The 17,333-nt window shown below is 45.1% G+C and overlaps 1 protein-coding gene across 1 annotated transcript in view; it reads left to right on the top strand.

Annotated features, from left to right (window-relative positions):
- Positions 1-3,396: 3,396 nt before the first annotated feature.
- The window catches only part of TRAM1 (translocation associated membrane protein 1), a 37,925-nt gene continuing 23,988 nt past the window's right edge, over positions 3,397-17,333 (top strand). The window contains exons 1-2 of the mRNA XM_040432808.1: positions 3,397-3,647; positions 9,272-9,335. Coding sequence (XP_040288742.1) covers positions 3,525-3,647; positions 9,272-9,335 — 187 coding nt within the window. The 5' untranslated portion in view covers positions 3,397-3,524. The remainder of the gene's footprint in view (positions 3,648-9,271; positions 9,336-17,333) is intronic.

The raw sequence follows: 17,333 nt of genomic DNA, 5'->3' as shown, positions 1-17,333 counted from the left end.
TGAGACGGACCCGCTCTGAACGCAAGTGTGAAAGTAGCCTTATACTCAGCTTTCTCAGACTATTCTCATGTCTCTCCACATGTGCCATGCAGGACAGCAGAAAAGCTGGGTGCTGTTACATCATGTAATGTCACTCAGATTTCCTGCTATCCTGCAAGGCATAAATGCAGATAATAAGAACATGGAAAGGCAGAGGGGAGGGGGTCACCCAGCTTTCCCAGAGACTCATGTCTCTGCACATGTGTCATGCAGGATAGCAAGTAATGTCAGTGTCTCCCAGCTGTCCTGCATGACACAGAGGATGGGGGGAAGGGGGGCACTCACTTCCTCACACTTTTCTCATGTCTCTGCGCATGTGCAATGCTGGACAGCAGGAAAGTTGGGTGGTATTACATCATGTAATGCCCCAGATTCTTGTCAATATATGCTGAACACCGCCGGGAGCCAGGGTGGGCGGGGCATACTGGCACTGGGGCGGGTGAGATGGTGCCTGGGATGGATGGATCCGACCCAGTTTAATCAACCAACCTACCAGTAACTGGTTGATTAAAATGGATCGGGATCCATCCCAGTCTGGTAGGTTGGTTGATTAAACTGTGTCGGATCCATCCCAGGCACCATCTCACCCGTCCCAGTGTACTAGCCCGCCCTGGTTCTGTTTGGAGTCAGTTGGACTGGAGAAATGTGCATTTGGGGGGATTTTTACTTGTACATGTTGCTTTGCCACTTGCATTTGTTTACAATAAGGGACGTTAAAGTCAGCAAGTGTCATGTGGGGGGTGGGGGCCTTATTGTTTTCCGCCCCAGGGCCCCATTTCACCTAGAACCGGCCCTGGTACAGGGAGACCAACCTGCCGAAGAGTATTGTACCATCCCTAAAAAGCCAGTTCAGGTCAGGTTTGTCTGAAAATCTCAAAGACCTGTTAGTGAACTACCAGCTTCCTGAGACATTAGAGGAGACCATGACACTCACTGTTCAACTTGACAGACGTGTTAGGGAGAGACGGCAGGAACGTTTGCTTTTTTCCCAGGAGGTGCTCCAGTCAGAGGTCTGTCCTGTGAGCAGAGCCGATTTCTCTTCTGAGGAACCCATGCAGGTCAGGATGACTCGTAGAGATCAGCGTCGCCGACAAGGGGCTTGTTTCTATTCTGCGCGTGTGTTCTAACGGCGCGAAGCCGGCGCATGCGCATTAATTACTGTGATGCCGTACAAGGAATGTCATTGCAGTGCGCATGTGCCGGCCGACGGACTGACTGCACAGGCGCGGGATCTTGGCGAAACAACAAGTTTGCCACCAACTCCTAGTTGTAATGAGAGTAATTGAAATAAAAAGACTATGGGGGAGATTTATCTTAACTGCTGTAAAGTAGATCTGGCTTAGTTGCCCATAGCAACCAATCTGATTCCACCTTTAATTTTTCACAGCTCCATTGGAAAATGAAAGGTGGAATCTGATTGGTTGCTATGGGCAACTAAGCCAGTTCTACTTGACACCAGTTTGATAAATCTCCGCCTATATCTGGGAATTGCATCACCAAACCTTGTTTCATTTTGTGCCCAGCCACTATATTACATTTTGAATGGACCAGCTGTTGTCACCCTCTAGCACCACTGCGCCTCATCTTAGCTGGGCTGCAGCTGTGACACCCCATATATTGCTGCAGACAATCACTGGCCATAGTGGTGTATGGTATGAGACTGCTGAGGCCAGTGATTGGCGGTAGTGGTATATGGGATGTCACTGCTGCAGCTAAAACAATACGTTACTATTGCAGAAAGGACAGAGGGGACTGAGCAGCAGAGGGGACACCAGGTAGAGTGGGGACCGAGGACCCCCGTTCTGGAGATAGCTTCAGGTTTCCTGGGACCCGCATTTATATCTTGTGGATATGCTATAAATGTCTAAGATCAGAATTCCCCTTTAATGCAGGCAATTCAGTTAATTGTAAGTGGAATTGGTTCTTGAGGACAGAGATGTAGCGCTAGGGCGCCTTCACACGAGACAGAAAATCTGCCACATAAGGACTTCCCCCGTCTTATCCTATGGGGCTGAAACATGTCAATCCCTGCCCTGTGTTCTGCTGCAAATAATGGCCGGAGGGTAGAGAGAGGCGCTCATAGGGTGAGTATGTTCAATAAGTGGATAATCCACAATAAAACGTTTTTTAGGTATGCTCACCTATTTTGGTTGCACCTATTTGGGTGCAACCACAGTGGAAGCTGAATGTAGACGGTCCAAAGTTGGTGCAGCCAAGATATGTCCAAACCCCTTGGGCGGGAGCCACCCCACCACTCGGGTGAGACAGTAGAAATGAAAGGACGCTTGACTTTCTCAGTCGGCGTGTCAGCGCTCTCCTCGTGCTGCTGATACACCGCCCGCGCCGCTAACACAAGGTTTTTATTAATGATCACCAAAAAAAACTCAGACTTGATAAAGGATCAGGAGTACCCCGAAAAAAACGCGTTGTCCACCTGAAAATTGCAAAATACCCAGTTGTGATAGTGCGCCTCCTACTGTCGGCTGAGAAAGTCAAGCGTCCTTTCATTTCATTTCTACTGTGTTCTGCTGCGGAATTGCCTTCCACGGGGTAAGAGTCCATTCACACCTCCATATGAATGGGTATGCATCCGTTCCGTCTGAATGAGCCCTGACTGATAGAACTAACTGACCAAATAACTGAAGTGTGAACTCAGCCTAGTAAGATTACCACTGCAGGTCCAGCCACACTGCGAGGTCTGTAGAAAACATCTTATTAGTACCATATGGCGGCATTATTGGGTACAGTATGGCAGTGTTTGGCCAGTGCAGTGGTATACTCTCTGGTTTAAACTACACTGTCTCCTAGCCCCCCAGATCTCAGTGTAACCGGGCACCCTACAGATAGTAAACTGGTGGGCTGGGCCGCCTGTCCACCGGTCCTGACTCCTGAGTCCTGACAGGGACTGTGCTACACTGCACTGTATGAGGCATCATCACTGTTCTACGTGTACTTACTACCGACAGCCAATCACCGAACACCACATGTTTACTGGTGCACAGCAGGCCCCTCCCACTGACGTCACCGCACGCCCCTCACGTACAGTAAGAAAAGCGAAAGGTCTCTTGCCGACTACGACGTGACGCTCTGTTCCGCCATCTTTATTGATGGAACATTGTTTGTAACGACTCGGGAAAGAACACTAAAGGCAAGGAATAGCGCATTCCACTTAAAAAGACGCATTGACTTATTTATTCGTTCAGAAGTAACGGTAAGGTTTCATAGCCGTAGCCTTTTTAACGCCAACAGCTTAGACTCTGCCCTCACGGGGATTCTGCCCGGAAGAAAGATGGCGCTCTGGGCGCAACCGTTGCTTGTCACGTGATCCGTAACCGACGCGACTCCTCCCCGGAGTGCTGACGTGGTGTAAAGCAGTGGTAGTGTATAGCGTCATCTTAGAGAGAGAGAGGAGGAGGCGGTGCACCTGGAGGGTTGCAGCCCCAGTTGTCCCTGGTGTGTGCGAGAGACAAGTGCCATCCGTCATCATGGGCATCCGCAAGAAGAGCAACAAGACCCCTCCGGTGCTGAGCCATGAGTTCATAATCCAGAACCACGCGGACATCGTCTCCTGCCTGGCGATGCTCTTCTTACTCGGGCTCATGTTCGAGGTGAGTGGGGCCTGAGAGGCGCAGACTGGGCTCCCAGCCGGTGCACTCACTGCGGGACGCAGCACCGGGGAGCAGCTTGTGGGACTAGAGGTTCCAGCATGCCTGGGAGCTGGCCAAGTGCGCAGCATCTTCTGTCCTGTACAGTGCACTCGTATGTATGCGTCTATGTACACGGGTGGTGTGTTGTCGTCACACGTGTTACCCACTGGTGGACAGTGCACCCCTCCCGAGCATTGTGGGGGTGCAGGGAAGCAGCCAATCACAGCCTACCACTCCTGTTATTTGTTTATTTTCTTTATGAAAACAGTGCACTGGTTGCTATTGGCAACCTCTCATTTCCATTGTGTGGCTTTCCATACACGTCCCTTACGTGGATCGCCTGTGCCGTGATCAGTGTGCCAACTGCTCCAGACCAGTGCTGATCCCTGCCAACCGGATGGCAGCGTCCGTTAGGGTTTGGTATATTGATATCCGGTATATAAAAATTAGGGCATTTATGTCATCACCATGAGGCGGGTAGGAGAAGTGTAGCCTGGTGATCAGGTCCTGCAGTGTATGGTACAGCCTGACTCACTCAGAGGAAGTCTCAGGACTTGCCTCACATCTGTAAATATCCTATAGATATAAAGTAAAAAAACTCCAAACAATATGGTGCACGCTACCGTGGCTGACATGCAAAAGCCAAAGTATCCAGCTCCATGCGCAAACACCGGAAACGTGGATTATACACGTTTGAATTAATACTATACTTATACCTTTGGTTAAAATTGTGTCGGGCCCATCTACCAACGGCAAGGTGGCTTCTACAGATGGGACCTGCACTATCCTGGGCCTAGGCTTACAGAATTCAGGGCAGTGCAGAATCCAGCCTTGGACAGACAGGTACAGTCCTGTAGATATAGTCGTCTTCTGTACCTTCTGAGTAAAAGGTTCTTAATGGGCGCCCGCTGGATGCTTTGTGACCACCGGCTTTGGCCTTACGTGGCGTATAGTGTTGCTTTTATGGCCCTGTAGTAAAGTTGACATGTCGGATCGCACTTCATAACCTTGGCTTTCTTGAGAGCACGTTTCTTCTTGGTCCATAGGTTTTATTATTGTACCTGACCCGTTTTCCCTTACAAGTACCATATTTCCTGACGTCTGTGGTATTTCTATGTTGGGAGAAGGAGGGGGGTTCACACGTCTAAGGACAGGGGTGTTGGTGTATTCATCGGTAGAGCTGGCCATACGTTTTATGGAGCTGATAGCTGTCTCTTCCAACATTCCCATAAACATGCAGACTGATTTTTGTCTTGAAAGGGGGGAGAACTACTGGAAGACACCTGTAGCCGCTGCGTACCTCCCAGACATGTTGACATCTAACAGTACTGTCCTCTCCTTGGAAGTCTCCCATACATATGAGATGGCTAGTACAACTGTCATGATTTATTTTTTAATTTTTTTTCCTTTCCTTTTTTAAATCTGCCCCAACCCACGGGACCTGTGGAGAAATCCATACTTGTCTCTTCACTGGACATTCGCTCCCTATCTGTCAGGATTATGTGCGCTGCTGCAGCCAGTGACTGGCCTCAGTGGTGATGGCAACCACTCAGGAGTGCTGAAAAATCAAAGGTGGAATCTGATTGGTTGCTATGGGCAATTAAGCCAGAATGTTGTTAATATGTGTCCGGATGCCTTCGGTTTTTCACACAAGCCCTATTCACTTCAATGGGACCGGGGCTTCGTGAAAAATGCACAAAATATAGAACATGCTGTGATTATTTTTATTTTTTTTATATATATATATTTTTTTCCCTGAACGCAAAGATGATCCGTAATAAACGATTTAGTCTGGATGCTGTCAGTTCACTACACACATCGCATTCAGACGGAAATCTCACTCCTGTGAAAGAGGCCTTTATTAGGGCTCATGCACATGACCGTATATATTTTGCGGTCTGCAAAAAAACAAATGACATCCATGTCGCTTTTTTTTTCTTTTTGAAGATCCATTGTAACAACGCCTGTCCTTGTCTGTAAAACGGACAAGAATAGGACATGTTCTATTTTTTTTGCAGAATCGGAATGCACACCAAGTCATTTCAGTTTTTTTGTTGACCTATTGAAATGAATCGTTCTGCATACAGACCTGGAAAAAAATAAGTTTGTGTGCATGAGCCCTTAAGATATATAGGTCATGATACAAGCAGGATGTCTGCTGGGAGTTGTACGCTTTCACAAGAACAGATCGCAAGTGCACGGTGATGAACACTTCCATATGTTAGAGAGGATAATGGCCGCATTTACCTGCAATTATCGGATTCATAAAGGGAAAAGAATGTGCAGCGTCCATACAAGCCTGGACAGAAACGACTGCTGGCTACAGGAGGGAGCAGTCGCCTGCATCTGGATCACGCAGACCGGTGTGTGAGATCCCCACTATCCTTCTATATTGGTAGGATTCATGCAGTTGTAGACGTATGTTCAAAGTGGGCCAAAATTGCTGGTTATTGATTGAAAGGGTTAACTTCCACCTAGGGATCTGCCAAACTGTCCCAGGACTGCAATGTTGGGGGTGAAGGGGATTTCAGCATGCCTGATCCTGTTTCCATAGCAGATAAGCTGCTGCCAGACACTGCTCCCCGTCAGTGTAAATGTATACGCTAGGCCACACTTGTGTATTTGTGCTGTAGATGGCAGAGCTAGTGACCCACTGAGCGCCTTCATGTGTAAGGCCTCATGCACACGACCGTTGTTGTGGTCCGCATCCGAGCCGAAGTTTTTGTGGCTCAGGTGCGGACCCATTCACTTCAATGGGGCCGCAAAAGATGCGGACAGCACTTCGTGTGCTGTCCGCATCCGTCGCTCCGTTCCGTGGCCCAGCAGAAAAATAAATAAATAGCATGTCCTATTCTTGTCCGTTTTGCGGACAAGAACAGGCATTTTTACAATGGGCCGCCCCTTCCATTCCGCAAATTGCGCAAGGCACACGGGCGGCTTCTGTTTTCTGCGGTTTGCGGACTGCAAAAAAGGAACGGTCGTGTGCATGAGGCCTAAGTAGAGGCTGTTAAGTTGGCATTTGCACTGCAGGATTCTGGAGAGCAGGCACATAAGGGTGCATTCACATGGAGGTTTTTAGTGGCGTTTTGGTAAAAATACCAGCTCTAGATGTTAGCTGAGGATCTATAGCAAAAATATGAAGCGCAGGACGCTACTGGCACGTTATTCATTAGGTGGTGGGTTTTGGCTTTCTGACTCCTCTTTAAAAACGCAGCATGCTGGAGCTCTTGGTGCCAACACCTTCTCTTTACAGGGGGGAAAAAAAACACCATGAAGAAAACACTAGTGGTAAAACACACTGCAAAAAAGATAGGCCGAGTTCACACTAAGGTTTTTTGGTCAGTTACTTCTATCAGTTTTTGTGAGCCGTTAGTGCTGTCCACATCTTATACGACCCTACTAAAGTGAAATGATCATGTGAATGAGGCCTAATTCTACCTTTTTTATTTTTTATTTCTCTGGTTAAATAAACTAAAACATGCCAGAGCCCCTTGTGTGGGCTACTAAGGCTAGTTTCACATATGCGTCAGAGCCTGGCAGGATGTTTCTGTGGATCCGGCACTGCCAGATACTGCCGCATGCCGTACCCATCGACTATAATGGGGTCTGACACCTGGCCACAGATGTGAAGGTAGACTACCTTTTTTATTTTTATTTTTTGTGGCAATTTCCAGTCCCCCAGCCGCCATATGTTAGCTGTAAGCTAAGCGAGCTAGTTTTTTATTTTTTTACTCTTGCATTTTTCTATTGGCATTTCTAGGAAAAAAATGGATGAAAAAAGCACCTTAATTTTTTTTAGTACCGTAATTTTTAATAAAAATGTATGAAAAACATACTTTGGGTCTATATTGATCTGAACGTAATCTCATAGATCCTTATGATGCTTTGGATTTGAGGACCTGTGGAAAGGCCGAGATTTGCTGCGGTAATACTATGACCGTCTGAATGAGGTCTAGGGAAGATTGGGTACACCCCGCCCTCATGGTGCGCTTGTCTGATGCCAGTGTACATTTACCTCCGTCATCAGGAGTTGCCGGGAACATGTTCTCCATTTCTAAAATAACGAATTGTTTATGACCTGGTTGTATCTCTGCATTCTCCGGTGGCTATGGTTTTATGCAGTTGGATTACTTTTATGGCTTTGTAGGTGTTTGACATCCTGCACTTAGAACGCATACAGGATGATATTGTGCAGGGCATGGATCATACCGCACTGTGTACCTGGGGCTCTGGGTGGCCTGCACTCCTGGATATCCTCCCAGCTCCGGCGGCTGCAGCGTGCATCTCTGGCTGTGTGCCTAGAACTACAAGGAGATGTTAACGTGGCAGCACGGTCCCGTCATGAAGAAGCTTAGCTTATGGCGGCGAGCGGTTGAGCATATGTAAACTGACCTCTCAGACTTCACACTGGTATATCTGATGTCTGGCAGCAGTCACTCATTCATCACCGCAAATTAATTTTTTTAACTCTCAACTATGAAAAGCTAGTTCTAAGGGTGGGTTCATACTTTTATTTATAATTTTATTTTTATTTATTTTTTTGCAACCAGATGTTGCGTGCAGGCCAACAGGAAATTATAAAATGCTCTAAAGACGCTTTTTTTTTTTTTTTTTTTTTTTTTTTAACCCCATAAAACTCACTTATTTACAGTCCCTTCATTCCTGTGCTGCTGTCTGTTTCCTGGATCTTCTTCATGTCCCTTTAAGACCCGAAAGTGACTTGCAGCATCAGTACTGACAAGGCCACTTCAGTTCTTTTAGGACCAGAAGCAGCCGGGACCAAGGCAGCAAAACAGAAATGGTGGGACTGTGGACGGGGGGTGTGTTTTAAAAAAAAATCTTTTTCACTTGGCCACAGGTTACCACGCATGCTAGGAGTGTGATTTTATTTTTTTGTGTAAAGTAGAACACAAAAGCAGCCAATCAGATTCCACCTTTTATTTTTCAGCACTCCTTTGGAAAATGAAAGGTGGAACCTGATTGGTTGCTATGGACAACTAAGACCTGTTCTACTTTACACCAGTTTTGATAACTCTCCATCACAGTCTGTCAGTCCCCTCACAGTTTCTCAGGTATCCGGGCACTTGGCGATGTGTTGCACTCCATGTGCCCGGCAGCAGTGTGTCTAGAGGAGAACACCTCAGGAGTATGGCATACAGTGTAGAGCGACACGACTTATTTTTCACACATAATATGTGAGTAAAGATGGCTTATGTCGAATATATAAAATTGGAGGTTCTTTATGGGCCCATAGGATTGTCTACTGCATTTAGGAGGAGAATGACACAGATCTAAAAATTGCAATGGGCACAAAACCTAATTCTTTTGTAAATCCAGTACAGTGTCACATGACATGGCTGGTCCTGCCAACATGGCATCCTTTCATCTGGTGTTTCGCCACAGTCCGTGGGGAGCCAAGACAGGTGAAGGTGGGTTCTACCGGAGCTGATGGCTTCAGGTTCCCTACTTCTTTTTGTGATGTCGGCTATGGCGATCTTCTGCCTGTATTGTACTGTGGAATATAGTGGCTCTACAAAAATATAAAGATTATTCATTCAAATGTTTTTATATTTTTCTCCTTTTAGATTACTGCAAAGGCGGCGGTCATGTTTGTCACGCTGCAGTATAACGTCACCATTCCAGTGGAAGGTAAGCAGCAAAGAATTTTATCTGAGATGTTGCGTCAAAAAACTTGAAACAATGGTGATTAACTTGGAGATATTAGTTATTTTTAGGAATTTTTTTTGTAGTTTTGAAAACACGCTTATCAATGAAAAAATTGTTCGTCATTACAGACGTGGCACAAACATATGGGGAATATTTTTATTTATTTTTTGCAATTTTTTTCATTGATGAGCGTATTTTCAATGGAAAATAGTGACGTGAATAATAAAAAAAAAAAAAATGTTAACCTAAAAAAGTGATTTAAACAATAGGTCATTTTCTGATTACACATTCCCTTTAACCCCTTAGTGACCAGCCTGTTTTGGGCCTTACTGACCAAGCGTTTTTCGTTTTTTCATCGTCGCGTTCTAAGAGCTATAACTCTTTTTTATTTTTCCATCTATATAGCTTTGAGGGCTTGTTTTTTGCGGGACAAGCTGTAGTTTTTAATGGTGCCATTTTGGGGTACGCAGTCGCATAACTCTCTCTGATTAACTTTTATTTACTCTTTCTGGGAGGGAGATGGGGGGAAAAACTGCCACTGCGTTTTTACGTTATAAATTTTACGGCGTTCATTTTTGGTATAAATAACATAATATCTTTATTCTCTGGCTCTGTATAATTACAGTGATACCAAATACATAGTGTTTTTTACATTTTACTACTTTTTTGCAATAAAACCCCTTTTTTTTAAAAGAAAAAAATGTTTTTGCATTGCTGACTTCCAAGACCCATAACTTTTTTATTTTTATGGAGTTGTGTGAGGGCTTTATTTTTGCGGGACGACTTGTATTTTTCATTGGTATCATTTTGGAGTAAATGGCTCTTTTTGATCGCTTGTTATTACGTTTTTTTCAGTGACAACTAAGAATAAATTAGCATTCTGTCTTTTTTTTTTTATTCATCTTTTTACGATGTTCACCGTAGGGGATAACTTGTATGATATTTATGTAGTCCGGGTCGTTACAGACGTGACAATACCAAACATATGGGGAATTTTTATTATTTTTTTTGCAATTTTTTCAATGACAGACAGCGGATTTTCAATGGAAAAAAAGCTTAATTTTTTTTTTTATGGGATTTTTTAATTTGATATTTTTTTTACCACTTAAGTCAGTTTTTTGATTGCTTTTAAAATGCAATGCACTAGCCCTATAATGCATTGTATTTTAATGGCAATGCTATTCTCTTATTGACCTGCTGGAAAGTACTGAAGGCAGATCTGGGGCCTACATCAGACCCCAGGCAGCCTTCACGCACACATCGGCACCCCGCGATCGCATTTGCTGGGTGCCGATGGGAGATGAGAGGGAGTCCGCCACTGCCCGCTGCATGTAAAGTGTTAAACAGCTCGGATCGGCACTCCTGCCAGACCTGGCTGTTAGAGCAGGGCTGCGGCTCTCATGCGAGAGCCGGGTCCCCGCTGCAGTGCTTAGACTGGGCCGCTGTAAAAACACGTATGGGTGGTCACTAGTGGGTTAACTGATGCCCTGTCTGTCTTTAAGGGGGGGGGATGTTGTCTTTATGTAAAAGCTTTAATCATATTATGGACATTTACAAGCTTCCGTACATACTGTGCATTAGTTGCTTACAGTTTTCAGTGGAAACATTCTTGGTTATATGCAGAAGTTGAAACTTGTCTTTGCCCCATTGTTGCCAAGGTCTCAGAATTGACCACATTGTATCCAGTTTAGACTCTGTCACAGCAACAGCACAAACCTCCTTCCAGTCTGTTTGCCACAGTGTATCAATCAGCCTGTAGTCTAGTTACTTTAAAGGGAGCCTGTCACGTTAAGCCTGGTGTCTGAGCTGCAGGCAGCATGCTATAAAATGGGAGACTGCACCGGGTATCGATACCCAATCGATACTTTTCAACCCGGATCGATACGATACCGGGTTTTACTGTTTAACGATACTAGGCTGCGCAGCCTAGGATCTGTTAAAGAACATGGCACGCGCTGCTCTCGGTGCACGCGATGTTGTCTTCAGCAGCACAGTGGGGAAGGAGGAAGTGTAGGCAGCTGGTGCCGGCGGCAGTATCTCTTATTACCCCGCTTCAATAACGGGGCACAGCGATCCCACGAACCGCGGCAATTAACCCCTCAGGTGCTGGCGCTCAGGACGCTACTGAAGCCTTGGCTGCCATGGTAAGATCCCTGTTGCCGTGTGCACAAAGCACAGGGCAGCAGGGACAATGTAAAGTCCTATTCACCCTAATAGAGGTCTATTGGGGTGAATAGGACAAGGGGGCTAATAATAAGTAAAAAGTAAGAAGAAAAAAAATGCTAAAAGTTTAAATCGCCCCCTTTCCCAATGTTACATATGAAATATCTAAACAATAAAAAAATAAACATATTACATTACATATTGCATCGCCTGAAAAAGTGAACACCGCAACAGAAAAAATTAATAAAAACCTTGTCGTCGTCCCCCCCCCCAAATATAGGATAGGACGGTTCCATAAAATGCGGAATGTATGCAGCTGGAAGGAGGTTTGTGCAGTTGCTGTGACAGAGTCTAAACTGGATACAATGTGGTCAATTCTGAGACCTTGGCAACAATGAGGCAAAGACAAGTTTCAACTTCTGCATATAACCAAGAATGTTTCCACAGAAAACTGTAAGCAACTAATGCACAGTATGTACGGAAGCTTGTAAATGTCCATAATATGATTAAAGCTTTTACATAAAGGCAACATCCCCCCCTTAAAGACAGACAGGGCATTAGTTAACCCCTTTAGTGACCACCCATACGTGTTTTTGCGGCGGTCACTAAGGGGCCTTTGGCGCCCGCTGCATTGAAAGCGCTGACAGATGGAGCGCACTCCCTCTGTCTCCCATCGGTGCCGATGTGTGTGAAGGCTGCCTGGGGTCTGATGTAGGCCCCAGACCAGCCTTCAGTACTTTCCAGCAGGCTGCGCTTTAATATCAGAATAGCATTTCCATTAAAATACAATGGATTATAGGGATAGTGCATTGCATTTTAAAAGCAATCAAAAAGCTGCCTGTTATAGTCCCCTTGTGGGACTATTAACTGGTAGAAAAAAAGTAAAAAAAAAACAAAAAACTAATTTATTCAATAAAAAAAATTACGCTTTTTTTTTTTTCTTCCCATTGAAAATATGCTTTTCAATGAAAAATAGCAAAAAAATATCTTCCTCATATGTTTGGTATTGCCGTGTCCGTAACGAACCGTACTACATAAATATCATGTAAATTATCCCCTACTGTGAACAAAGTAAAAAAAAAGACAGAATTGCTAATTTATTCAAGTTGCCACCGAAAAAACATAATAACAAGTGATCAAAAAGCGCCATTTACTCCAAAATGATACCAATAAAAAATAAGTCTTCCTGCAAAAATAAATCCCTCACACAACTCCATAGAAAGAAAAATAAAAAAGTTATGGGTCTTGGGAAGCGGCAATGCAAAAAACATTTTTTTCTTAAAAAAAAAAAAGGGAGGGGTTTTATTGGAAAAAAAAATATATATATGCATTTGGTATCACTGTAATCATACTGACCAAGAGAATAAAGATATTGTTATTTATACCGCAAAATGAACGCCTTAAAATTTTAAGCGTAAAAACGGAGTGGCAGTATTGCTGTTTTTTCACCTCTCCCTCCCAGAAAGAGTTAATCAGAAAGTTGTGTGTACCCCAAAATGGCGCCATTAAAAACTACAACTTGTCCAGCAAAAATCAAGCCCTCATAAAGCTATTTAGACGGGGGGGAAAGCTATAGCTCTTGGAACGAGACGATGAAAAAAGGAAGAAAAATGCAGGGTCTGTAAGGCCCAAAACAGGCTGGTCACTAAGGGGTTAATGTATAAAATGCAGGTTATACTAAATCTTTTCCCACAAATCTATATATCAATCTGCTCCGCAGCTTACATTGCATTCTCGTGATGACAGATTCCCTTTAACCCGCAGACGATTGTCAGTCACATTGCCTGAGAATGGTTGGGAAATTAGTTTATCCCAGTTGGTTGCGGTTTGCAGCAAACTAAAGAGATCTTATGAAATGGCTTGGATACTTTCACACTTGTGTTATTCTTTTCCGACAGAGTTCAGTCCTTGGGGCTCTATACTGGAAAAGACCTGATCAGGCATATCCCCGTGCATTCTGCATGGAGAGCAATCCGTTCAGGATGTCTTCAGTTCAGTTCAGTCTTTTTGACCTTTCAGGACGGAGATAATACCGCAGCATGCTACGGTTTTATCTCCGGCCAAAAAAACTGAAGACTTGCCTGAATGCTGGATCCGGCATTTTTTTCCCCATAGGAATGTATTAGTGGGATTGTTGTGGCGGTGGTGATGAGCGTGCATGGAGTATAGCCATTCTGGATGCTCCTCGTCCCATTACCTGTCTTGTATAACCACGGGACACAGAGCACATTACCTCAGGGTCATAGTCGTTGGTGAGCGGAGCATGTGAGAGATGTCAGGCCCAGTCTTCTGTAGAGACAAGGATCGGACAAGGATTTTTGCAAAATCGCCCAACCCTTCAATGGAGAGGTGTTATTAAAGCACCTCCCCTGCCTGTGCCAACGCATCCAGGTTTAATTTGAAGGATTACGGACACAACCAAGCTGTCTCATTTCCATAGCTCCCAGAAATGGCCACGGTTAATGTGCTACAAGCCTCCTCTTTGCTCATTTGCCACCCGGATGCAGTGACCAGATTCCTCCCCAGTAAGCAGGGTGGGGGTTGGTGGACCCCTTTCTAGAGATTCCCCAGAGGTAGGACCTGACACAGTCAGACATTTATGGAGTGTCCTGTGTCTCAGATGGAAATAAACTTCTAAGCCCTCTTTCACACGAGATGTGTAGCGAAAACGGGAAAAAATCGCAGCATGTTTTATATTGTGGGTTTTTCGCGCAGCTCTGGTTCCATAGAAGTGAAAACTGATGTAGATTGTTCGTCATTTTTTCTTCACAGGTGTGAAAAACGCACGCAATCTGTATACAACGCGGTAAAAAAAATAAAAACCGCACGCTGAACCCAATTGCAGAAAAAAATTGGCTGAACTTGCTTGCAAAACCAACAGCTTTTTTTTCCTGAACAGGTCCTGATGCAATCTGTATCGCTTGTGTGAAAGAGGTCTTAGTGTGCAACATAGGCGTCAGACATCAGTACAATACAATTTTACTCTGTTTGGCGGTATTTTACTATAGCTCATCAGTCACCTCTTTTTACAGGGCTCTAGATGAACGTAGTGTTTGCCGTCAAATAGTCTAGAGAAAAAAGTACTAAAAGACAAGCCCTAAAATAGAATCTATTTCAGGACGCTGCCAGAGCTTCCGTTGTGCAGCCCACCAGTATAACCAGTCAGACACTGAGGCTAAGGCACTGTAATGCGTTTGTCAGTTCTCTACGGTCATATAAATAGGGACAAAAGAATTTGGCAGCCTCGCTACACCAGTGATTGCTTTGGGTAGGGTTCAGTTCTTGAATGCCAGTCTTGAGGCCAGTGACGGGAGTCTGGGGTACATGTTACACCAGCGGGATCTATGGGCACTGCCCCCTTTGGATTCATGGGAAACATACAGTATTGAGTAGAGCCGTGAAGAGCAGAGATTAGCAGTTCGTCCGAAATGCCTGCACTGCCACATGCTGAGGCTACTGTCACACTAGTGTTTTTACTGGATCCGGCAGGGTTCAGCAAAAACGCTTCTGTTACTGATAATACAACCGTCTGCATCCGTTATAAACGGATCCGGTTGTATTATCTTTAACATAGCCCAGACGGATCCGTCATGAACTCCATTGAAAGTCAATGGAGGATGGGTCTGTTTTCGATTGTGGCAGAGAAAACGGATCCGTCCCCATTGACTTGCATTGGGGGTCATGCTGGATCGTCTTGATCCGCATCCAAGGACGGAAAGCAAACTACAATATGTTGCAGTTTGCTCTCCGGTATGGGAACGCAACTAAACAGGACGGAATTAATTTTGGAGCCTTCCGTACTGTTCAGTTTTGTCCCTATTGACAATAAAAAGCATTTTTCTCGCTCGTATCATTGGGGGACACAGAAGACCATGGGTATAGCTGCTGCCACTAGGAGGCGACACTAAGCAAAAAAGTGTCAGCTCCTCCTCTCAGCTATAACCCTCCTGCAGACACTGAGCTGTTCAGTTTTAGCTTGGTGTCCATAGAAGGCAGGCATGTTTTCCTGCAGTTCTGCCAAAGATTTTTTCTTTCTTATTTTTCTTTTTCTGATCAAACTACAGAAGGCCTCCAACCACCTGTTTTCCCCACACTTGAGGGGGGAGACCAGTGGGTCCTCAAGCCCGCTGCTCGTTCCCCAACTCTGGAAGACAAGGAGGAATAGTGGATCTCAAATGCTCTGTTACCCGCCAGCTACAGTGTCACCTTGCTGCTACTTCTGGAAGTCCCCCCCTGTTACCAGTATAGCCGCCCTCCCCAAGGGGCAGCAAAGTGAGGAAGGGGACACTGCTGGAATCTGGGTGGGCAGAAACTGTCAAGGTAAGTATTACGGTACCTACCTTTCCCTGCTGGCCACTGCCGCCCCCTCCCCAGGGGTTAATCTTCCTCCCCTCCATGTACTGGGTTCTAGGGGTTAACCTTCTGCTGGGTCCCCTTCTCCTGTGTTCTCTAAACTTTAGTGAACACAGTAAAAATAATCTCAAAACCTTGTCCTCTGGCCGGCCCTTGGAGTACTTGCACTACCACTGGATACTGTACAGCCTGTAGCATTGCTCGCCTTCCTTAGGCTGAATAATTCCACTTCCACTGGATATTGTACAGCTTGTAGTATTACCCTCCTTTCTTAGATGGAATACTTGCACTACCACTGGATACTGTACGTCCTGTACCATTACCCTCCTTCCATAGGCGGAATATTGCAACTACCACTGGATCATATATTCCCGGTAGCATTGCCCTCCTTCCAGTTTGTGTTATTACACTTCCACTGAGTACTGTACATTCTGTGACATTATCCTCATTCCATGGAGTAATTGCGCTACCACTGGATCCTATACAGACTGTAGCATTACTCTCCTTCCTTAGGCGGAGTAATTGCACTTTCACCGGAGACCATATGTTCTGTCGCATTACCCCTTCCCAGGCGGAGTAATTGCACTAATCCTGGTTATCTTCTGTCCGGTTGGATTTCCACCTTCTATAGGTGGACTAATTGCACCACAATCGCATACTGTACAGTCATGGCCAAAAGTTTTGAGAATGACACAAATATTAGTTCTCACAAAGTTTGCTGCTAAACTGCTTTTAGATCTTTGTTTCAGTTGTTTCTGTGATGTAATGAAATATAATTACACGCACTTCATACGTTTCAAAGGCTTTTATCGACAATTACATGACATTTATGCAAAGAGTCAGTATTTGCAGTGTTGGCCCTTCTTTTTCAGGACCTCTGCAATTCGACTGGGCATGCTCTCAATCAACTTCTGGGCCAATTCCTGACTGATAGCAACCCATTCTTTCATAATCACTTCTTGGAGTTTGTCAGAATTAGTGGGTTTTTGTTTGTCCACCCGCCTCTTGAGGATTGACCACAAGTTCTCAATGGCATTAAGATCTGGGGAGTTTCCAGGGCATGGACCCAAAATGTCAACGTTTTGGTCCCCGAGCCACTTAGTTATCACTTTTGCCTTATGGCACGGTGCTCCATCGTGCTGGAAAATGCATTGTTCTTCACCAAACTGTTGTTGGATTGTTGGAAGAAGTTGCTGTTGGAGGGTGTTTTGGTGCCATTCTTTATTCATGGCTGTGTTTTTGGGCAAAATTGTGAGTGAGCCCACTCCCTTGGATGAGAAGCAATCCCACACATGAATGGTCTCAGGATGCTTTACTGTTGGCATGACACAGGACTGATGGTAGCGCTCACCTTTTCTTCTCCAGACAAGCCTTTTTCCAGATGCCCCAAACAATCGGAAAGATGCTTCATCTGAGAATATGACTTTGCCCCAGTCCTCAGCAGTCCAGTCACCATACTTTCTG

This window comes from Bufo bufo, chromosome 5 (genome assembly GCF_905171765.1).
Source record: "Bufo bufo chromosome 5, aBufBuf1.1, whole genome shotgun sequence".
NCBI lineage: Eukaryota > Metazoa > Chordata > Amphibia > Anura > Bufonidae > Bufo > Bufo bufo.
Note: the sequence above shows the minus strand (reverse complement) of the source record. Positions and strands in the feature narration are given on the sequence as shown.